Raw genomic sequence first — 18,231 nt, forward strand, 5'->3', positions numbered from 1 at the left:
TGCAACATGCAATTACAAAGAGCGATTATCAAAATAATTGTTAAAGCTTCAGAAGGTTCAAAATTATTTAAATTGAGCATGGTGGTGTGGGTGATTTTTTTGTTTTTGTTTTATATAGAACTGGAAAGGTTAGAACTAAAACAAATGCTATAAAATCCTGGCACTGGTTCAAGATCTTTCTCACTCTATTGGACAATGCGTTTATATTGCTGTCTGGGTTTCTGTATGGTCTGACATCTGTAATATAGAAAGGGAATTAAAGCGTTTTTTTTTTTTTTTTTTTGGGTTAACAAAGGATCCTACTCCTTTAACCACTTCAGCCCAGGAAGATTTGGCTGCTAAATGACCGGGCCATTTTTTGCGATTCGGCACTGCGTCGCTTTAACTGACAATTGCGTGGTCGTGCGGCGTTGTACCCAAACAAAATTGATGTCCTTTTTTTCCCACAAATAGAGCTTACTTTTGGTGGTATTTGATCACCTCTGCGGTTTTTATTTTTTGCGCTATAAAGAAAAAAACAGCGACAATTTTGAAAAAAAAAAACACAATATTTTGTACTTTTTGCTATAATAAATATCCCCATTTTTTTTTTAAAAAGCAAATTTTTTCTCAGTTTAGGCCTATATGTATTCTTCTACATACTTTTGGTAAAAAAAAAAAAAAACGCAATAAGCGTATATTGATTGGTTTGCGCAAAAGTTATAGCGTCTACAAAATAGGGGATAGATTTATAGCATTTTTATTATTTTTTTTTTTTACTAGTAATGGCAGCAATCTGCGATTTTTATCGTGACTGCGACATTATGGCAGACACATCGGACAATTTTGACATTTTTGGAACCATTGGCATTTATACAGCGATCAGTGCTATAAAAATGCATTGATTACTATAAAAATGTCACTGGCAATGTAGAGGTTAACACTAGAGTGCGATCAAGGGGTTAATTGTGTTCCCTGGAAGGTGATTCTAACTGAAGGGGGAGGGGACTGACTAGAGGAAGTGACAGATCGGCTCCTAGCTAATAGGAACACATGATCTGTCACTTCTCTCAGAACAGAACACGGATTTGTGTGTTACAACACACACTTCTGTGTTCTGTCCCTCATGCTCATGATTGCTCGTGGCCGTCGGTCATCGTGACTGTCAGCCACGAGCATCAACACCCCTGCTGTGCAGCGGGCGCGCGCACACGCATGCTATCCTGATGCCGCAAGCCGACGTATAACTATGACAGTTTGCGGGATCGTGCCGACCTGCCGCAGTAAAATGACGGCGGCTGGTCGGCAAGCAGTTAAAGCATGTTATATGAAACAGTGCTTGTGCTGTGTCATTTGGCCCCCTGTAACACCTGAAATACCTGGCTGATCCTGCCAGTTTCTGCCCCCCCCCCTATAAACTGACCACAGTGTAAGATGGCTGCTGAGACCAGACACCGTGGTCAGTTTACATGCCTCTGTCATCCGCAGCTTGCTATCTGCTCTCCTCCCTGCTCCTGTGTCCTCCTCCCCCCTTTCCTCTCTGCTCATGACAATGCTGCCCCTTCCCCTGCCCGCTGCTTGCATAATATGACTGAAAGAAAGGTTGGGACTTTAATTGAAACATGCAACTCAAAGGTGATAATGGACAATGGGTGTCTGACCAAAAAATTGTAATATTGACTGTACATACTGGATCTCAATGTCACAGTAACACAGAACAATAATTGCATGAAAATAGTATTTATTCCATATATAATACATAATAGCTTTGAAGCATAATATTAAATGATAAGAACATTTAAAAAAAAAAATCAGGCACGTAAATCCATGTATCACATAATAGGTATATAAAAGATCATGACTGTTACAGCATAGTACAATAAAACAAGGTACAAATTATGAAATGATTCCATATGGTAATAACATAAAAGCATCAGAATGGCTCAACGCATTTCGTGGAACTCTCCACTCATCAGGAGCAGATGTTAGTAGTATCTGAAATTGATAAAGTTCAACTGTTGGTAAGGGGTCTCTAATAATAACAGGGAGAATGAGGGGGAAAAATAATAATGAAAAAGGAAGGTAAAAAATACATGTGGGGCATAAAACTTCCACCCAAACTTACAGATCACCTATGGGTCTGTCTGAAAACGGTGAGGGCCGTGCATCTTTCTCTGAAAAAAAAGTGTGCATAGAAAATAAATTAATTAATTAAAAAAAAAAAAAAAAACCTAGAACAAGGTTTCATCTAGGTCAGCCCCAGGGTTAGTGTTTGGGTCAAGTTCAGGTCCAAAGGTTGAGGTCAAAGGTCAAGGTCAATATCTCTTGGACAGAATTTTCTTTTTCTTTAAATTAGTATCAGTGTGTTTTAGGTAGGATAAAAAAATGCAAAATGTGCACTATTGTTTCTGGGCTGTACTACGGGTACAAACAACTAACATAGACATATGTGGTATTGCTGCGATTTTTCCAGAGCAGGAGAATTTATTTTGGGTTGTTCTTTGGTGGTAGGTTACGATAGTAGCAAGAAATATACAGTCCAATTTTAAAAATCTTTTTTTTTTTTTTAACTATTTCGGGCCAGTTTTCCTTAGATAATAAAAAAATCAGGAGATATCTATTACCATTTACCTCCAACAAGGTATAATCTACCTGAATGCACAAAGTAATTGTGATGATATGTACAGTTTTACTAACACATTTCAAAGTTGCAAAATTGGGCTTAGGCATTAAGTCGTTTTACCCTTAAGTGCGAAGGGGCTAAATAGAGCTTTAAAAACAGCTTTCTATGTAGTGCTATTTTCAGGGACATAACTACAGATCATAGGACCCCCACAGCAACATTTTTGCTGGGCTTCTCTGGCAATCACTCTGTGGCACTTGGCAGTGCCACAATGTTGTCATTGATTTTAACATAAAGTGCACCTAAATCAAGTTTTACTGTGATTGTATGCATGTCTTCTACTAGTATGGTATTATAACTGTCTGCTTTAAGTGTTATGACAGACTGCGTTATATTATAGTGGGAGGTCGTGTTGACTTTGAGGATTTTGTAGAGCTCATTGGTCCAAAGATGCTGGCAGAGACAGAAAACATGGTGGGTGTGCGGGAGCTGAAGATTGCCTTCAAAGAAGTAAGTTATTTGCAGACACAACACAATTCTTAAAGCTGAACTCCAGTCTTACCTTCAGTCTTAAACAGTTGTATAGCCTCCTCTCTGGTACTGAAATGGATTACTCTGATCTCACTGCGACACTGGGAGCTTCTTACAGTGTGCATTAGAAGTTGCAGCAAGTCAGATAGAGCCAACTAGAGATACTAGAGATAGAGCCCACCTCATTTGCTGGCTGAAGAGTGTGACATCACTTTACAAGCTTACAATAAGGCACTTTTTCATATTGAATTTCATTTTTTTCAATTACAGAAGCCCATAATTACAGTGGGGACGGAAAGTATTCAGACCCCCTTAAATTTTTCACTCTTTGTTATATTGCAGCCATTTGCTAAAATCATTTAAGTTCATTTTTTTTCCTCATTAATGTACACGCAGCACCCCATATTCATAGAAAAACACAGAATTGTTGACATTTTTGCAGATTTATTAAAAAAGAAAAACTGAAATATCACATGGTCCTAAGTATTCAGACCTATTGCTGTGACACTCATATATTTAACTCATGTGCTGTCCATTTCTTCTGATCATCCTTGAGATGGTTCTACACCTTCATTTAAGTACAGCTGTGTTTGATTATACTGATTGGACTTGATTAGGAAAGCCACACACCTGTCTATATAAGACCTTACAGCTCACAGTGCATGTCAGAGCAAATGAGAATCATGAGGTCAAAAGGAACTGCCTGAAGAGCTCAGAGGCAGAATTGTGGCAAGGCACAGATCTGACCAAGGTTACAAAAAAATTCTGCTGCACTTAAGGTTCCTAAGAGCACAGTGGCCTCCATAATCCTTAAATGGAAGATGTTTGGGATGACCAGAACCCTTCCTAGAGCTGGCCGTCCGGCCAAACTGAGCTATCGGGGGAGAAGAGCCTTGGTGAGAGAGGTAAAGAAGAACCCAAAGATCACTGTGGCTGAGCTCCAGAGATGCAGTCGGGAGATGGGAGAAAGTTGTAGAAAGTCAACCATCACTGCAGCCCTCCACCAGTCGGGGCTTTATGGCAGAGTGGCCCGACTGAAGCCTCTCCTCAATGCAAGACACATGAAAGCCCACATGGAGTTTGCTAACACCTGAAGGACTCCAAGATGGTGAGAAATAAGATTCTCTGGTCTGATGAGACCAAGATAGAACATTTGGCCTTAATTCTAAGCAGTATGTGTGGAGAAAACCAGGCACTGCTCATCACCTGTCTAATACAGTCCCAACAGTGAAGCATGGTGGTGGCAGCATCATGCTGTGGGGTTTTCTTTTCAGCTGCAGGGACAGGACGACTGGTTGCAATCGAGGGAAAGATGAATGCGGCCAAGTACAGTACAGGGATATCCTGGACGATAACCTTCTCCAGAGTGCTCAGGACCTCAAACTGGGCCGAAGGTTTACCATCCAGCAAGACAATGACCCTAAGCACACAGCTAAAATAATGAAGGAGTGGCTTCACAACAACTCCGTGACTGTTCTTGAATGGCCCAGCCAGAGCCCTGACTTAAACCCAATTGAGCATCTCTGGAGAGACCTAAAAATGGCTGTCCACCAATGTTTACCATCCAACCTGACAGAACTGGAGAGGATCTGCAAGGAGGAATGGCAGAGGATCCCCAAATCCAGGTGTGAAAAACTTGTTGCATCTTTCCCAAAAAGACTCATGTATTAGATCAAAAGGGTGCTTCTACTAAATACTGAGCAAAGGGTCTGAATACTTAGGACCATGTGATGTTTCAGTTTTCTTTTTTAATAAATCTGCAAAAATGTCAACAATTCTGTGTTTTTCTGTCAATATGGGGTGCTGTGTGTACATTAATGAGAAAAAAAAAGAACTTAAATGATTTTAGCAATATAACAAAGAGTGAAAAATTTAAGGGGGTCTGAATACTTTCCGTTCCCATTGTACATGGGGGGTGTTACCTGCATGTAAATTCTTTATTTCTATGAACTCCCACTGCTCCAGACAGACACCTGTCCATAAAGGAAAGAAGAAAAGGGTATGGAAACCAACCTATTAAGTAAACACCAGACACTCATCTACTCACCCTAATTAAAAGGTGGGGCTCAGTGACTGACAGCACATGGAGAAAACACAAATCTATATCAAGGTAGATAAGCATAGAGAAAGACGCCACAGAGATCTGAATGAATGCAAATTATATATAAAAAAAAATTGGAAAATGTATTAAATGTTTGATAAAATTATCTAAATACACAAAAGCATAAAATCATTACAACCTCCGCCGTTCACCATCTAATGACAACGTTGTCAGTAGACAGACAAATACAGACAGGCTAACAAACAAATAAAGGAACGTCTTCACTGCACGTGTACCATAGTATGAGCCATAAAAAGCACTATAAAATGAATGTGCAATGTGGCAGCAAACACTGTGGGGCCAGGCAGTCCTTATAGGAAAATATTGTGGAGGAGCCTGTACACGTCAGGATCAACAAAATCGAATCAAAAGGATCCGACAATCAGAAATTAAAGGATCACAATCTGTAGTGTATAGCTATTGGGGACATACGGTAGGAAAGGTTTAGAATGAAAGTTAGTAAAGTTCTACCTCATAAACATCGACAATGATCTTTGCAGAGATCTGGAAAGCAAATAGAAGAACTGACATCATGACAATCAAGCATAAAGTCCACAATATTTTCTATAAGGACTGCCTGGCCCCACGGTGTTTGCTGCAACATTGCCCATTTATTTTATAGTGCTTTTTATGGCTCATACTATGGATTTTATGCTTTTGTGTATTTGGATAAGTTTATCAAACATTTAATACATTTTCCAATTTTTTGATATGTGATTGGCATTCATTCAGGTACTATATCTCTGTGGCTCTATATGTGTCACTTTTCTCTATGCTTAGCTTCCTTGGTATAGATTTGTGTTACCAGTCTATAAAGGCATTAATATTACCGGGAGGTTTTTTTCAGGAATTATCTGCCTGTGCTAGCATTATGATGTCACTGGGTGTAAAACCAAGGTATAATAATAATAAAAACAGGTTTAATTTAAAAATATCATTAGAATATTGATGAAGGGGGAGGGAGGAACCAGAATGGCAAAATATAAGAAGATTAAACTTCAGCTTTAAAAGGTTGGATCCAACAACCTAGATTTTTCAACTCTGTAGTGCCCAGTGTCCACTGAGGAAATGTTGAATTGTGGGATGTTGGGAAGCAATAGTTACAGCTCAAGTCAGTTATAGTACATGAAACTATGATGTTGTCACATTGCAAGAGATTATCACATTGAAAATATATACATATTACAAGAGACTGCCCAGTTAGAGATCGATGCCTTGTTCCAAGAAGCTCCTTCAGGCTTATCCTTCAGCTCCATGTCTTGTACCGAGTTACGAACTTTCAGTTATGGAGCTAAAAGGAAGTGTCAATAGATTAAGAGTGTAATGTTCCTTTGAAAACTACAAATCCCTCTGCTGCAGTGGAAGATGGGATGTGTAGTTTATTCCTTCACAGAACCTCTAAATATTAGTGTAACATCTAACATGGTATAAAAGGTAGACTTAATCCAGGCTATTATTCCAGAGAAGGCTAAAAACCCCCTAGAAAACATGGTACAATTGCATTATAGGGTACAATAATTATTGGCTTTAAAAGGCAATTGGATAAATCCCAGATGTCAAAAAGTAACTTATATATTGCTCCTTTTTGTGAAAAAACATACTATATGAGTGAGTGTGCAGAAAGGTGGTAGGAAGGTGTTTGTCTGCAGCTAACATCAGTTGCTACCTCTTTGCATGATGAAGCCACTGTCCAATGGCCTTGCAGTGATGGAGCATTGAATTAGGACTCATTCACACCATGTACAGTATCTCACAAAAGTGAGTACACCCCTAAAATTTTTGTAAATATTTTATTATATCTTTTCATGTGACAACACTGGAGAAAGGACCCTTTGCTACAATGTAAAGTAGTGAGTGTACAGCTTGTATAACAGTTATGGTCGCCACCTCATCCCTTTAGGCTGGGTTCACACTGCTGCGGTGGCAGACATCGCATGTGATTCGCAGCGCACTGCTGTTCACATCACATGCGATGTCTGTGCTGTGCGATATCAGCCATACAGATAGTATGGCTGATATCGCACCGCATTCGGTCCAAACTCGCACAGGACCCTTTTTTTTGTTCGGACCAAAATCGGATCGCATGGGTGTTCACACCTATGCGATCCGAAAATGTCCGTATTGTCAGTTCGCATTGCGATATGCGGGCTGAACTCGGGGTGTCATTAAAATTGTATGACACTCCCCAGCAGTTCGCATATTGCAGTGTGAACTGCCGTGCGAGCTGGTGCGATGCGGGAACCCGCAGTAAATTCGCTGCGTTCCCGCACCGCAGCAGTGTGAACCCAGCCTTAAACCCGAACACATATTAATTGCACAGGTTCTGTGGCTGATTAAGGTGGTAATTAAACTCACTCTGTGCCTTATCTGCATTTAATTAGCCACAGCCATTCTGTCTAAACCGCTGGCAACAAAAGTGAGTACACCCCTAAGTGAAAATGTCCAAATTGGGACCAATTAGCCATTCATGTGACTCGTTAGTGTTACAAGGTCTCAGGTGTGAATGGGGAGCAGGTGTGTTAAATTTGGTGTTATCGCTTTCACTCTCTCTCATACTGGTCACTGGAAGTTCAACATGGCACCTTATGGCAATAAACTCTCTGAGGATCTAAAAAAAAAAAATAATTGTTGCTCTACATAAAGATGGCCCAGGCTATAAGAAGATTGCCAAGACCCTGAAACTGAGCTGCAGCACCGTGGCCAAGACCATACAGCGGTTTAACAGGACAGGTTCCACTCAGAACAGGCCTCGCCATGGTCGACCAAAGAAGTTGAGTGCACGTGTTCAGCATTATATCCAGAGGTTGTCTTTGGGAAATAGATGTATGAGTGCTGCCAACATTGATGCAGAGGTTGAAGGGATGGGGAGTCAGCCTGTCAGTGCTCAGACCATATGCCGCACACTGCATCAAATTGGTCTGCATGGCTGTCGTCCCAGAAGGAAGCCTCTTCTAAAGATGATGCACAAGAAAGCCTGCAAACTGTTTACTGAAGACAAGTGGACTAAGGACATGGATTAGGGTGAAGATCTACTGGATTTGGGCACATGAGTAGGGTGCAGATCTGCTGGGAGTGAAGATGGCTGAAAAGTTTTAAACTAAGCGACGGAGGGGGGGGGGATCCAGAGGTAGAGATAGTCAGCGCAGTACATATTCCAGGGGGTAGTATTGGGAGCATTAGTGGTAGGTTGACTAAAGCACATAAACCCGAGGTAAGTATAGTAATAAGTCCTATTTACAACCCTCGGAACACCCAAAAAAAAGGCAGTATGCGACTGGTCTAAACTACGTGGCATGTTCACCAATGCCAGGAGTATTCCCTTTATCGCAGTAATAGAGAGGGTAAAAAAGGGGGAGGGGTATGCCTGTATATCAAGAATAATGTACAAGTGAATGTGAGAGATGACATCACTAAGGGAGCTAGGGAGGAGGTGGAATCCTTACAGGTAGAGCTCCAAAGGGATGAAATTAAGGGGGAAGTAATACTTGGAGTATGCTATAGGCTCCCTAACCTGAGGGAGAAGGGGGAGACGGACCTCCTATATCAATTTGGATTAGCAGCAAGGATGGGAAGTGTCATCATAATGGGGGATTTTAATTATCCAGACATAGACAGGGCGGAAGGAACCGCGCATTCGTCTAAGGCTCGCCAGTTCCTAAATGTCTTGCAGGACAATTTCATAGGTCAGATGGTAGACGCAACAACTAGAAATAAAGCGTTACTAGACCTACCGATTACCAACAATACAGACTTGATCACGGATGTGGAAATATGGGGCAATTTAGGAAACATGGATTACAGGTCAATTAGCTTCAGTATAAATCACACAAATAGGAAACATAAGGGGAATACAAAGACACTGAATTTCAAAAGAGCCAACTTCCCTAAACTGCGAACCTTGCTAAAAGATAATAAATGGTATAAAATCTTAGGAACAAAGAACACGGAGGAGAGATGGGGACTATATATACAAGATTGTAGTAATGAAAACGGTATCATTAGCAGTAATCGGCATGGATTCATGTAGAATTGTTCTTGTCAAACTTATAACCTTCCATAAGGAGATGAGTTACCATCTAGATAAAGGGAGGCCTGTACCCTATTTCCCCGAAAATAAGACCTAGCGTGATTGTCAGTGATGGCTGCAATATGAGCCCTACCCCCCAAAAAAGGCCTTCCCTGTTTCCCCGTAAATAAGCCCTACCCTGAAAATAAGACCTACAAGGACTTTAACTAGGGCTTATTTGGGGGTAGGGCTTATATTGCAGCCATCACCGACAGTCACGCTAGGTCTTATTTTCGGGGAAACAGGGTAGACGTGGTGTACCTGGATTTTGCAAAAGCATTTGATACAGTTCCCCTATAAAAGTTTACTGTACAAAGTAAGGTCTGTTGGCATGGACCATAGGGTGAGTACATGGATTGAAAACGGGCTACAAGGGTGAGTTCAGAGAGTAGTGGTAAATGAGGAGTACTCGGAAAGGTCAGGGGTGGAAAGTGGGGTCCCCCAGGATTCTGTCCTGGGACCAATCCTATTTAATTTGTTCATTAGTGACCTTGAAGATGGGTTAAACAGTTCAATCTCTGTATTTGCAGACGATACTAAGCTAAGCAGGGCAATGACTTCTCTGCAGGATGTGGAAACTTTGCAAGTAGATCTGAACAAATTAATGGGGTTGGTAACTACATGGCAAATGAGGTTCAATGTGGAAAAATGTAAAATAATGCATTTGGGTGGAAAAAATATGAATGCAATCTACTCACTGAGGGGGGGAGAACCTCTGGGTGAATCAAGGATGGAAATTGAACTGGAGGTCCTAGTACATTATAGGCTCAGCAATGCCATGCAATGCCAAGCTGCTGCAAACGAAGCAAACAGAATATTGGCATGCATTAAAAATTGGATTAACTCTAGAGATAATTCTGCCACTCTACAAGTCTCTGATCCAACCACACCTGGAGTATGCTGTCCAGTTCTGGGCACCAGTCCTTAGGAAGGATGTGTTGGAAATGGAGCGAGTACAGAGAAGGGCAACAAAACTAATAAAGGTTACGAGCACTGAACTTATTCTCTCTGGAGAAGAGATGCTTGAAATGGGATATGATTTCAATTTACAAATACCATACTGGTGACCCCACAATAGGGATAAAACTTTTCCGCAAAAGGAAGTTTAATAAGACACGTGGCCACTCATTACAATTAGAAGAAAAAAGGTTTAACCTAAAACTGCGTAGAGGGTTCTTTACTGTAAGAGCGACAAGGATGTGGAATTCCCTTCCACAGGTGGTGGTTTCAGTGGGGAGCATCGATAGTTTCAAAAATTAGATAAGCACCTGAACGACCACAGTATACAGGGATATACAATGCAATACTGACATGTAATCACACACATAAGCTGGACTTGATGGACTTGTGTCTTTTTTCAACCTCACCTACTATGTAACTATGATTAATGGAACCATGTCCTGTGGTCTGATGAGACCAAGATAAACTTATTTGGTTCAGATGGTGTCAAGCGTGTGTGGCGGCAACCAGGTGAGGAGTACAAAGACAAGTGTGTCTTGCCTACAGTCAAGCATGATGGTCAGATGTCATGGTCTGGGGCTGCATGAGTGCTGGCAGCACTGGGGAGCTACAGTTCATTGAGGGAACCATGAATTCCAACATGCACTGTGACATACTGAAGCAGAGCATGATCCCCTCCCTTAGGAGACTGGGCCTCAGGGCAGTATTCCATCATGATAACGACCCCAAACACACGTCCAAGAAGACAACTGCCTTGCTAAAGAAGCTGAGGATAAAGGGGATGGACTGGCCAAGCATGTCGCCAGACCTAAACCCTATTGAGCATCTGTGGAGCATCCTAAAACGGAAGGTGGAGGAGCGCAAGGTCTCTAACATCCACCAGCTCTGTGATGTCGTCATGGAGGAGGGGAAGAGAACTCCAGTGGCAACCTGTGAAGCTCTGGGGAACTCCATGCCCAAGAGGGTTAAGGCAGTGCTGGAAAATAATGGTGGCCACACAAAATATTGACACTTTGGGCCAAATTTGAACATTTTCACTTAGGGATGTACTCACTTTTGTTGCCAGCGGTTTAGACATTAATGGCTGTGTGTTGAGTTATTTTGAGTGGACAGCAAATTTACACTGTTATACAAGCTGTACACTCACTATTTTGCATTGTAGCAAAGTGTCATTTCTTCAGTGTTGTCACATGAAAAGATAATAAAATATTTACAAAAATGTGAGGGGTGTACTCACTTTTGTAAGATATTGTACCTTCATGCCCTCTGCACTCCTCCCCCTCTACATCCTACCCACCATCATACACTCCGCACTACTCTTCTGAACATCCTATCTGCCGTCATACACTCTGCACTCTTTTCCTGTACATACTACCCACCACCATACTCTCTGTGCTCATTTTGTACACATACCACCAAACACACTACACTACTTTCTTGCACACCGTCAAACACATTAAACTCCTTTCCTGTAAATACCACTATACACTCCATACTCCATGAATGCCCCCCACTTAAATTACACTCAACAGTGGCTTGCTGAATGCTCAATTAAAAATAGTGTCTCTGGAACACTAATTGAAATGTTGGCAACTCTGCATTCTGCACATAACGCAATCCTGAATGCTGCACTCTGTACATAGTGCACTCCTGGTATTTAAAAAATGTGCCTTTAAGATCCTCCCACTGTTAGTGCCATTTGTTTACATTCATCATTTGTTGTGGCACACTCTCCCCCCCGAAATAGAGAGTGTATTTGAGCTCCTGTATTCTCAGAGAAAAAAAAACCTGGCATTATTGCTCTGTGTGCCAACTCTTTGCCATAAGAGCAGTGCTTCTGCATTTCTCTTTCACTGTGCCAGTGGGGAGATCCCACTGACCGGCTCTGTTGTGTGTGTGTACAGTATATATATATATATATATATATATATATATATATATATATATATATATATATATCTCACACACACACTGTATATATATCTGCAGTGCCTTGAAAAAGTATTCCTACCCCTTGAAATTTTCCACATTTTGGCATTTTACAATCAAAAACGTAAATGTATTTTATTGTGATTTTATGTGATCTTCAATCATGCTCTTGATTATAATCCATTAATGTAATAGAGTTTCTTTAATCGAGAAGGCATCAATATGCTTCTTCAGGTAGCACTCAAAAAAACATAGCCCATCAGCAGAAGAGAATGAGGTAACACCTGGCTGGTGCTTTTCACAAGACCATTTGCAGGAGACCATTTGTCTCAAAAATACAACGCCTTAAAAAAGTATTCACACCCCTTGAAAATTGAAAATGTTACAACCAAAAACATACATTTATTTTATTAGGATTTTATGTGATAGACCGACACAAAAATCAGGGTGATGTGCAGTATTAGATTTCCGCCACACATAGCGTTTTGCTTTTAGGCCAAAAAGGTGAAATTTGGTCTCATCTGACCAGAGCACCTTCTTCCACATGTTTGCTGTGTCCCGCACATGGCTTCTTACAAACTGCAAACTGAACTTCTTATGGCTTTCTTTCAACAATAGCTTTCTTCTTGCCACACTTTCATGAAGGTCAGATTTGTGGAGTGCATGACTAATAGTTGTCCTGTGGACAGATTCCCCCCCCTGAGCTATGGATCTCTGCAGCTCCTCCAGAGTTACCATGGGGCTCTTGGCTGCTTCTCTGATTAATGCTCTCCATGCCTGTCCTGTCAGTTTAGGTGGACAGCCATGTCTTGGTAGGTTTGCAGTTGTGCCATACTCTTTCCATTTTCAGGTGATGGATTGAACAGTGCTTAGTGAGATGTTCAGAGCTTGGGATATTTTTTTTTATAACCTAACCCTGCTTTCAACTTCCCCACAACTTTATCCCTGACCTGTTTGGTGTGTTCCTTGGCCTTCATGATGCTGTTTGTTCACGAAGGTTCTCTAAAAAACCTCTGAGGGCTTCACAGAACAGCTTTTTATACTGAGATTAAATTACACACAGGTGAACACTATTTACTAATTAGGCGGCTTCTGAAGGCAATTGGTGCCACTGAATATTAGTTAGGGGTATCAGAGTAAAGGGGACTGAATACAAATGCACGCCACACTTTCCAGATATGCATTTGTAAAAAACCATTTAGCATTTTCCTTCCACTTAACAATTATGTGGCACTTTGTGTTGGTCTATCATATAAAATCCCAATAAAATAAATTTACGTTTTTGAACGTAACAGGACAAAATGTGGAAAATTTCAAGGGGTATGAATACTTTTCAAGGCACTAATTTTATATATATATATCTATATATATATAGAGATATATATATAGATATATATATATATATATATATATCTATATACATATCTATATATATATAGACACACACACACACATATATACATACACAGAAGAGCACAAGGTCTTCTTTAAATGCAAAACAATCAGGCTATCCCACAGGCCAAATATATAGTAAGAAGTCCAGAGTGATTACTGCACAAAAAAATTGTATATATTGACAAAAACGTAAATCTAATACAACCATTGTAGGTTAAAAAGTATCAGAGGTATTCAAAATAACAGTTTCGGGCTATCATGATTGTGCCCTTCTATAGATGAGAATACTTCTACAGCTCACACCAAGTATGCACATTTAAATACATTTATCAAAGGTCTGGAATCAATTATTCAATCAATAAACAATTAATGAAACTAATCACAGATTAATTACATTATTCTCAAAGTAAGGGAGTGGTTTAGTGTGCAGGTCAATCTCCTACACAGTGCTAGATGCATCCAAGTATTGTCATATTATTTAAAAATATAAAAAAATATTTTTTTTTATAGATCTATAAACATACAAAATATATACAAGAATACTACATATTCTATATGTCTATAAAGTCAATTACCAATCGGGGGGAAAAGAGATCATCATTACTAGATGTTAAAATCATGCTCACAAAGGAGACTGTTCCCATAGCATATAACATGGTCATACAAAAATGTAAAGGTCCAATTCCGGGTTTAACCCCTTAGGGTGCAGGGTATCCAAAGAATGGATTAATTACACCTCTCTTTTGCTTAATAAAAGCTCACAATTCCCACCCCTCCTATTCTTTTGTATCCCATTGATCACCATGAATCTAAGTTGAGACACTAATTTTTTTTTTCTACAAAGTGTCTGGCTAGTGGCAATTCTGTCAACTCATCTCTAATGGAATATTTATGTCGGGCAATGCAACCTTTGACTTTTTGAGTTGTCCCCTAACATATAGTAAGCCACAAGGACACTTAATAACATAAATAATGTATGTTGATTGGCATATAGAGGCTAGCAACATCCCAAGTAACTAAAGATAAACAGATACACAGGGAATTTCTTTTACTTTCTGTAAAAAATCATTAGTGTCCCATATATAGAACCTAGTGTTGACGATCAATGGGGTTAGGCATTTGTCTAAATATTTTGCTAATGGAGTCATCACTGACTCCATGCCTGATACAATCGGATTCAAAGGATCCTTATGGCAACATATACACTGGAGATCAAAATTAGGGGACAATTTATGAACACGATTTTTTCAGAAAAAACGTAATCTTCATTGTTCAACATTTGATGGAATTTTCTTTGTGGCTATACCATGCGAATAGAACAGTGTTTTTCTAAATAACCAAGGCACTTAAAAAAAAAACAAAAGCAAAAAAAAAAAAACATTATTTTGTAGAAAATACAATGATCAAAATTAGAGAACAGCAATGACTATAGCATGGAGAAAGATTACAACAAAAATTTCTGAAGGTACAACAATCAACAATTAGTAGTGTACAGGCCCTTGCTTTGAATTACTTCAGCACATCTGCAGCCACAGGACATCACTCGTCTCTCCCACTGCTCTGGTGTGATTTTGTTCCACTTTTCTTCCAGGTCTCTTCCACAGTTTGGTGAATGTAGTGGGTTTCTTGGCCATAACTTTGTCACCAAGGTTTTTCCAAAGGTTTTCTATTGGGTTTAGATCAGGACTCCGGGCTGGCCATTTCATTATTTCAATGTTTTTAGTTTCAAGGACTGCTTTACCCGTTTTGATGTGTGACAGGGGGCATTGTCGTGCATGAAAATTGCTGGCTGATTGGGTGATGAACACAGGGAAAGAGCCACATGTTGTCGAAGAAGGTTCTGATAAACATTTGCATTCACTCTGCCATGTAGTTGTATAAAAAAGACCCAACTCCTGCTGCAGAAAACATCCCCCAAACCATTATACTTCCCCCTTCACTGACTTCTTTACACACCTTGGGTTCAGTCTTTCCCCAGTTTGACGATGAACATAATGTTTCCCATTGGACCCAAATAAATTAAACTTGCTTTCAACACTAAAGTGAAATTTGGACTAGTTCTCCTCTGTCCACACAACATGCTCCTCAACAAAGGTTTTGATTCTTTCTGCTAATGAGAGGTTTGGTCACTGCAGAGTGGGCTTTCAGTCCAAATTCTTTTAAAACGGCGAGACATTGTATGATGAGACAGATCCTTACTCTGTTCAGCGTTGAACTGGCGAGCAATCGCAACTGCAGTGTTGAACCGGGTTGCGCATTGAGATTCTCCGCATTATCTTGTACTCTTGCATTTGTCTTTCGTGGACGACCAGCCTTCTTGGGGGACATAAATTAAAGGGACTTAGAAATCACAGATTTGGATTAACAAACTTCTCTTGCTATGGCTGAAAGAGTCATCCCTTTGGCCTTCATCTGGTCAACCTTCTGCCGGAGGTTTTCAGTCCTTTAGAATGGCTCACCATCTTGCAAGTGACTTTGAAACTTCAGGAAATTGTAGGTTGTTCTCTAATTTTGATCTCCAGTGTATATAACCGGAGTCACCAGAAATTTGGTATTCAAAAGATTGTTTCACTATCAATAATCCCCTCCCCGGCAGCCGATGTAACTACCTCTTTAATTCTAGATTGTACTCATAATACAGGAATTGCATCTAATAGTTTATAGATTTGACTACCTGTCAATTGTCTATATACGTCAGCGTCACATTTAGCTGTATCCATAACTATGATCGTCCCCCCCCCCCCCTTGTTGGCCGGTTTGACAGTAATATCTTGCTAAGCTGACAAGGAGGATGATGTGTCCAATTCATTCTTAGTTAAATTAGGTATAGGATCTCTTTTGTCATTGTCCCCTAGAAAAGACCCAATATCTTTATCAACCTTATTAATGAAAACCTCCACGACAGAACAAGATTTAGGTGGTATATTCTTATATTTAACCTTTAACCACTTCAGCCCTGGAAGATTTGGCTGCTCAATTACCAGGCCATTTTTTGCGATACAGCACTGCGTTGCTTTAACTGACAATTGCACGGTCGTGTGGCGCTGTACTCAAACAAAATTGACATCCTTTTTTTCCCACAAATAAAGCTTTCTTTTGGTGGTATTTGATCACCTCCGCATTTTTTATTTTTTGCACTATAAACAAAAGAAGAGTGACAATTTAAAAAAAAAAAAAAAACTCTCTTTTACTTTTTGCTATAATATCCCAAATTTAAAAAAAAATAAAAATGTTTTCCTCAGTTTAGGCCGATATGTATTCTTCTACATATTTCTGGTAAAAAAAAAAAAAAAATCGCAATAAGCGTATATTGATTGGTTTGCGCAAAAGTTATAGCGTCTACAAAATAGGGGATAGATTTATGGCATTTTTATTATTATTTTTTTTTAAATAGTAATGGCTGCGATCAGCAATTTTTATCGGGACTGTGATATTGCGGCGGACAAATCGGACACTTTTAACACATTTTTGGGACCAGTCACATTTATACAGCGATTAGTGCTATAAAAATGCACTAACTGTATAAATGACACAGGCAGGGAAGGGGTTAACACTAGGGGGCGATCAAGGAGTTAACTGTGTTCCCTAGGTGTGTTCTAATTGTAAGGGGGGATGGGACTGACTAGGGGAAGAGAGAGATCGGTGTTTACACACACACATCCCCGTTCTGTAACGAGCAATCGCAGGTGCCCGGCCGTCATCGCGCCCGCCGAGCACTCGCACCGGCTCTGGGGACACGCTTCAGGCACACATGCGTGTGCCACCAGAGATGTCTTAAAGAGCCAGAGCCGACATACAGCTATGACGGCTCGTGCAGGGGAGCCAACCTGCCGCAGTACTAGCGGTGGCTAGTCCAGAAACGGTTAAAGTGCAATCAACAAAGGATAAGGTTGGCATGCTTACCAGAAAAGATTGACTCATATACTGTACAGCATATAAGTCCAACAGGCAGTCATGAGGGAATGACCTCAACGGGATCCAACACAGAAAGGTTGATGATTAGAGAATAAGCCCCATCCAGTATCGAGGGAGAGGTCCCAACATCAGAAAGCAAGCTCCATAGTGTACAATGAACTGCATCAGAAGTAAAAATGATCCATGGTGGTGTGCATAAAAAACAGAAAACCGCATAGTGTAACACTGTATGGTAGGTTTCATGTAGAAAAAGGGGGGTTTACACTTACAAAAATTCTATAAAAATATGCTAGTATCCTTCAGTGGTATAGACAGTATGCAGTGACTCCACAAGTGTCAACTCATGCAGTGAATCCACAAGTGTCAACTGATGAGTTTCGACCTATTGGACACCCCAGATGATGTCCAATAGGATGAAACGTCTCGATGCGGCTTATGGAGTCACTGCATACTGTCTATACCACTGAAGGATACTAGAGAGTTTTTATTGAATTTTTGGAAGTGTAAACACCCTTTTTTCTACATTAAACCTACCATACAGTGTTACACTATGTATGGGTTTCTATTTCTTATGCCCACCACCATGGATAATTTTTACTTCTGATGCGGTTCATTGTACACTTTGGAACCTGCTTTCTGATGTTGGAACCTCTCTCTCTAAATACCGGATGGGGCTTATTCTCTAATCAACAGTTCTGTGTTGGATCCCGTTGAGGTCATCCCCTCATGACT

The 18,231-nt window shown here is 40.3% G+C and overlaps 1 protein-coding gene across 1 annotated transcript in view; it reads left to right on the forward strand.

The window, feature by feature from the left end:
• The window catches only part of LOC141106493 (calcium-binding protein 2-like), a 52,296-nt gene that overhangs the window by 18,706 nt on the left and 15,359 nt on the right, over positions 1-18,231 (forward strand). Inside the window, exon 4 of the mRNA XM_073597292.1 lies at positions 3,003-3,112. Within this exon, the coding sequence (XP_073453393.1) occupies positions 3,003-3,112 (110 nt within the window). The remainder of the gene's footprint in view (positions 1-3,002; positions 3,113-18,231) is intronic.

Source organism: Aquarana catesbeiana, linkage group LG08 (assembly GCF_042186555.1).
Source record: "Aquarana catesbeiana isolate 2022-GZ linkage group LG08, ASM4218655v1, whole genome shotgun sequence".
Classification (NCBI taxonomy): domain Eukaryota; kingdom Metazoa; phylum Chordata; class Amphibia; order Anura; family Ranidae; genus Aquarana; species Aquarana catesbeiana.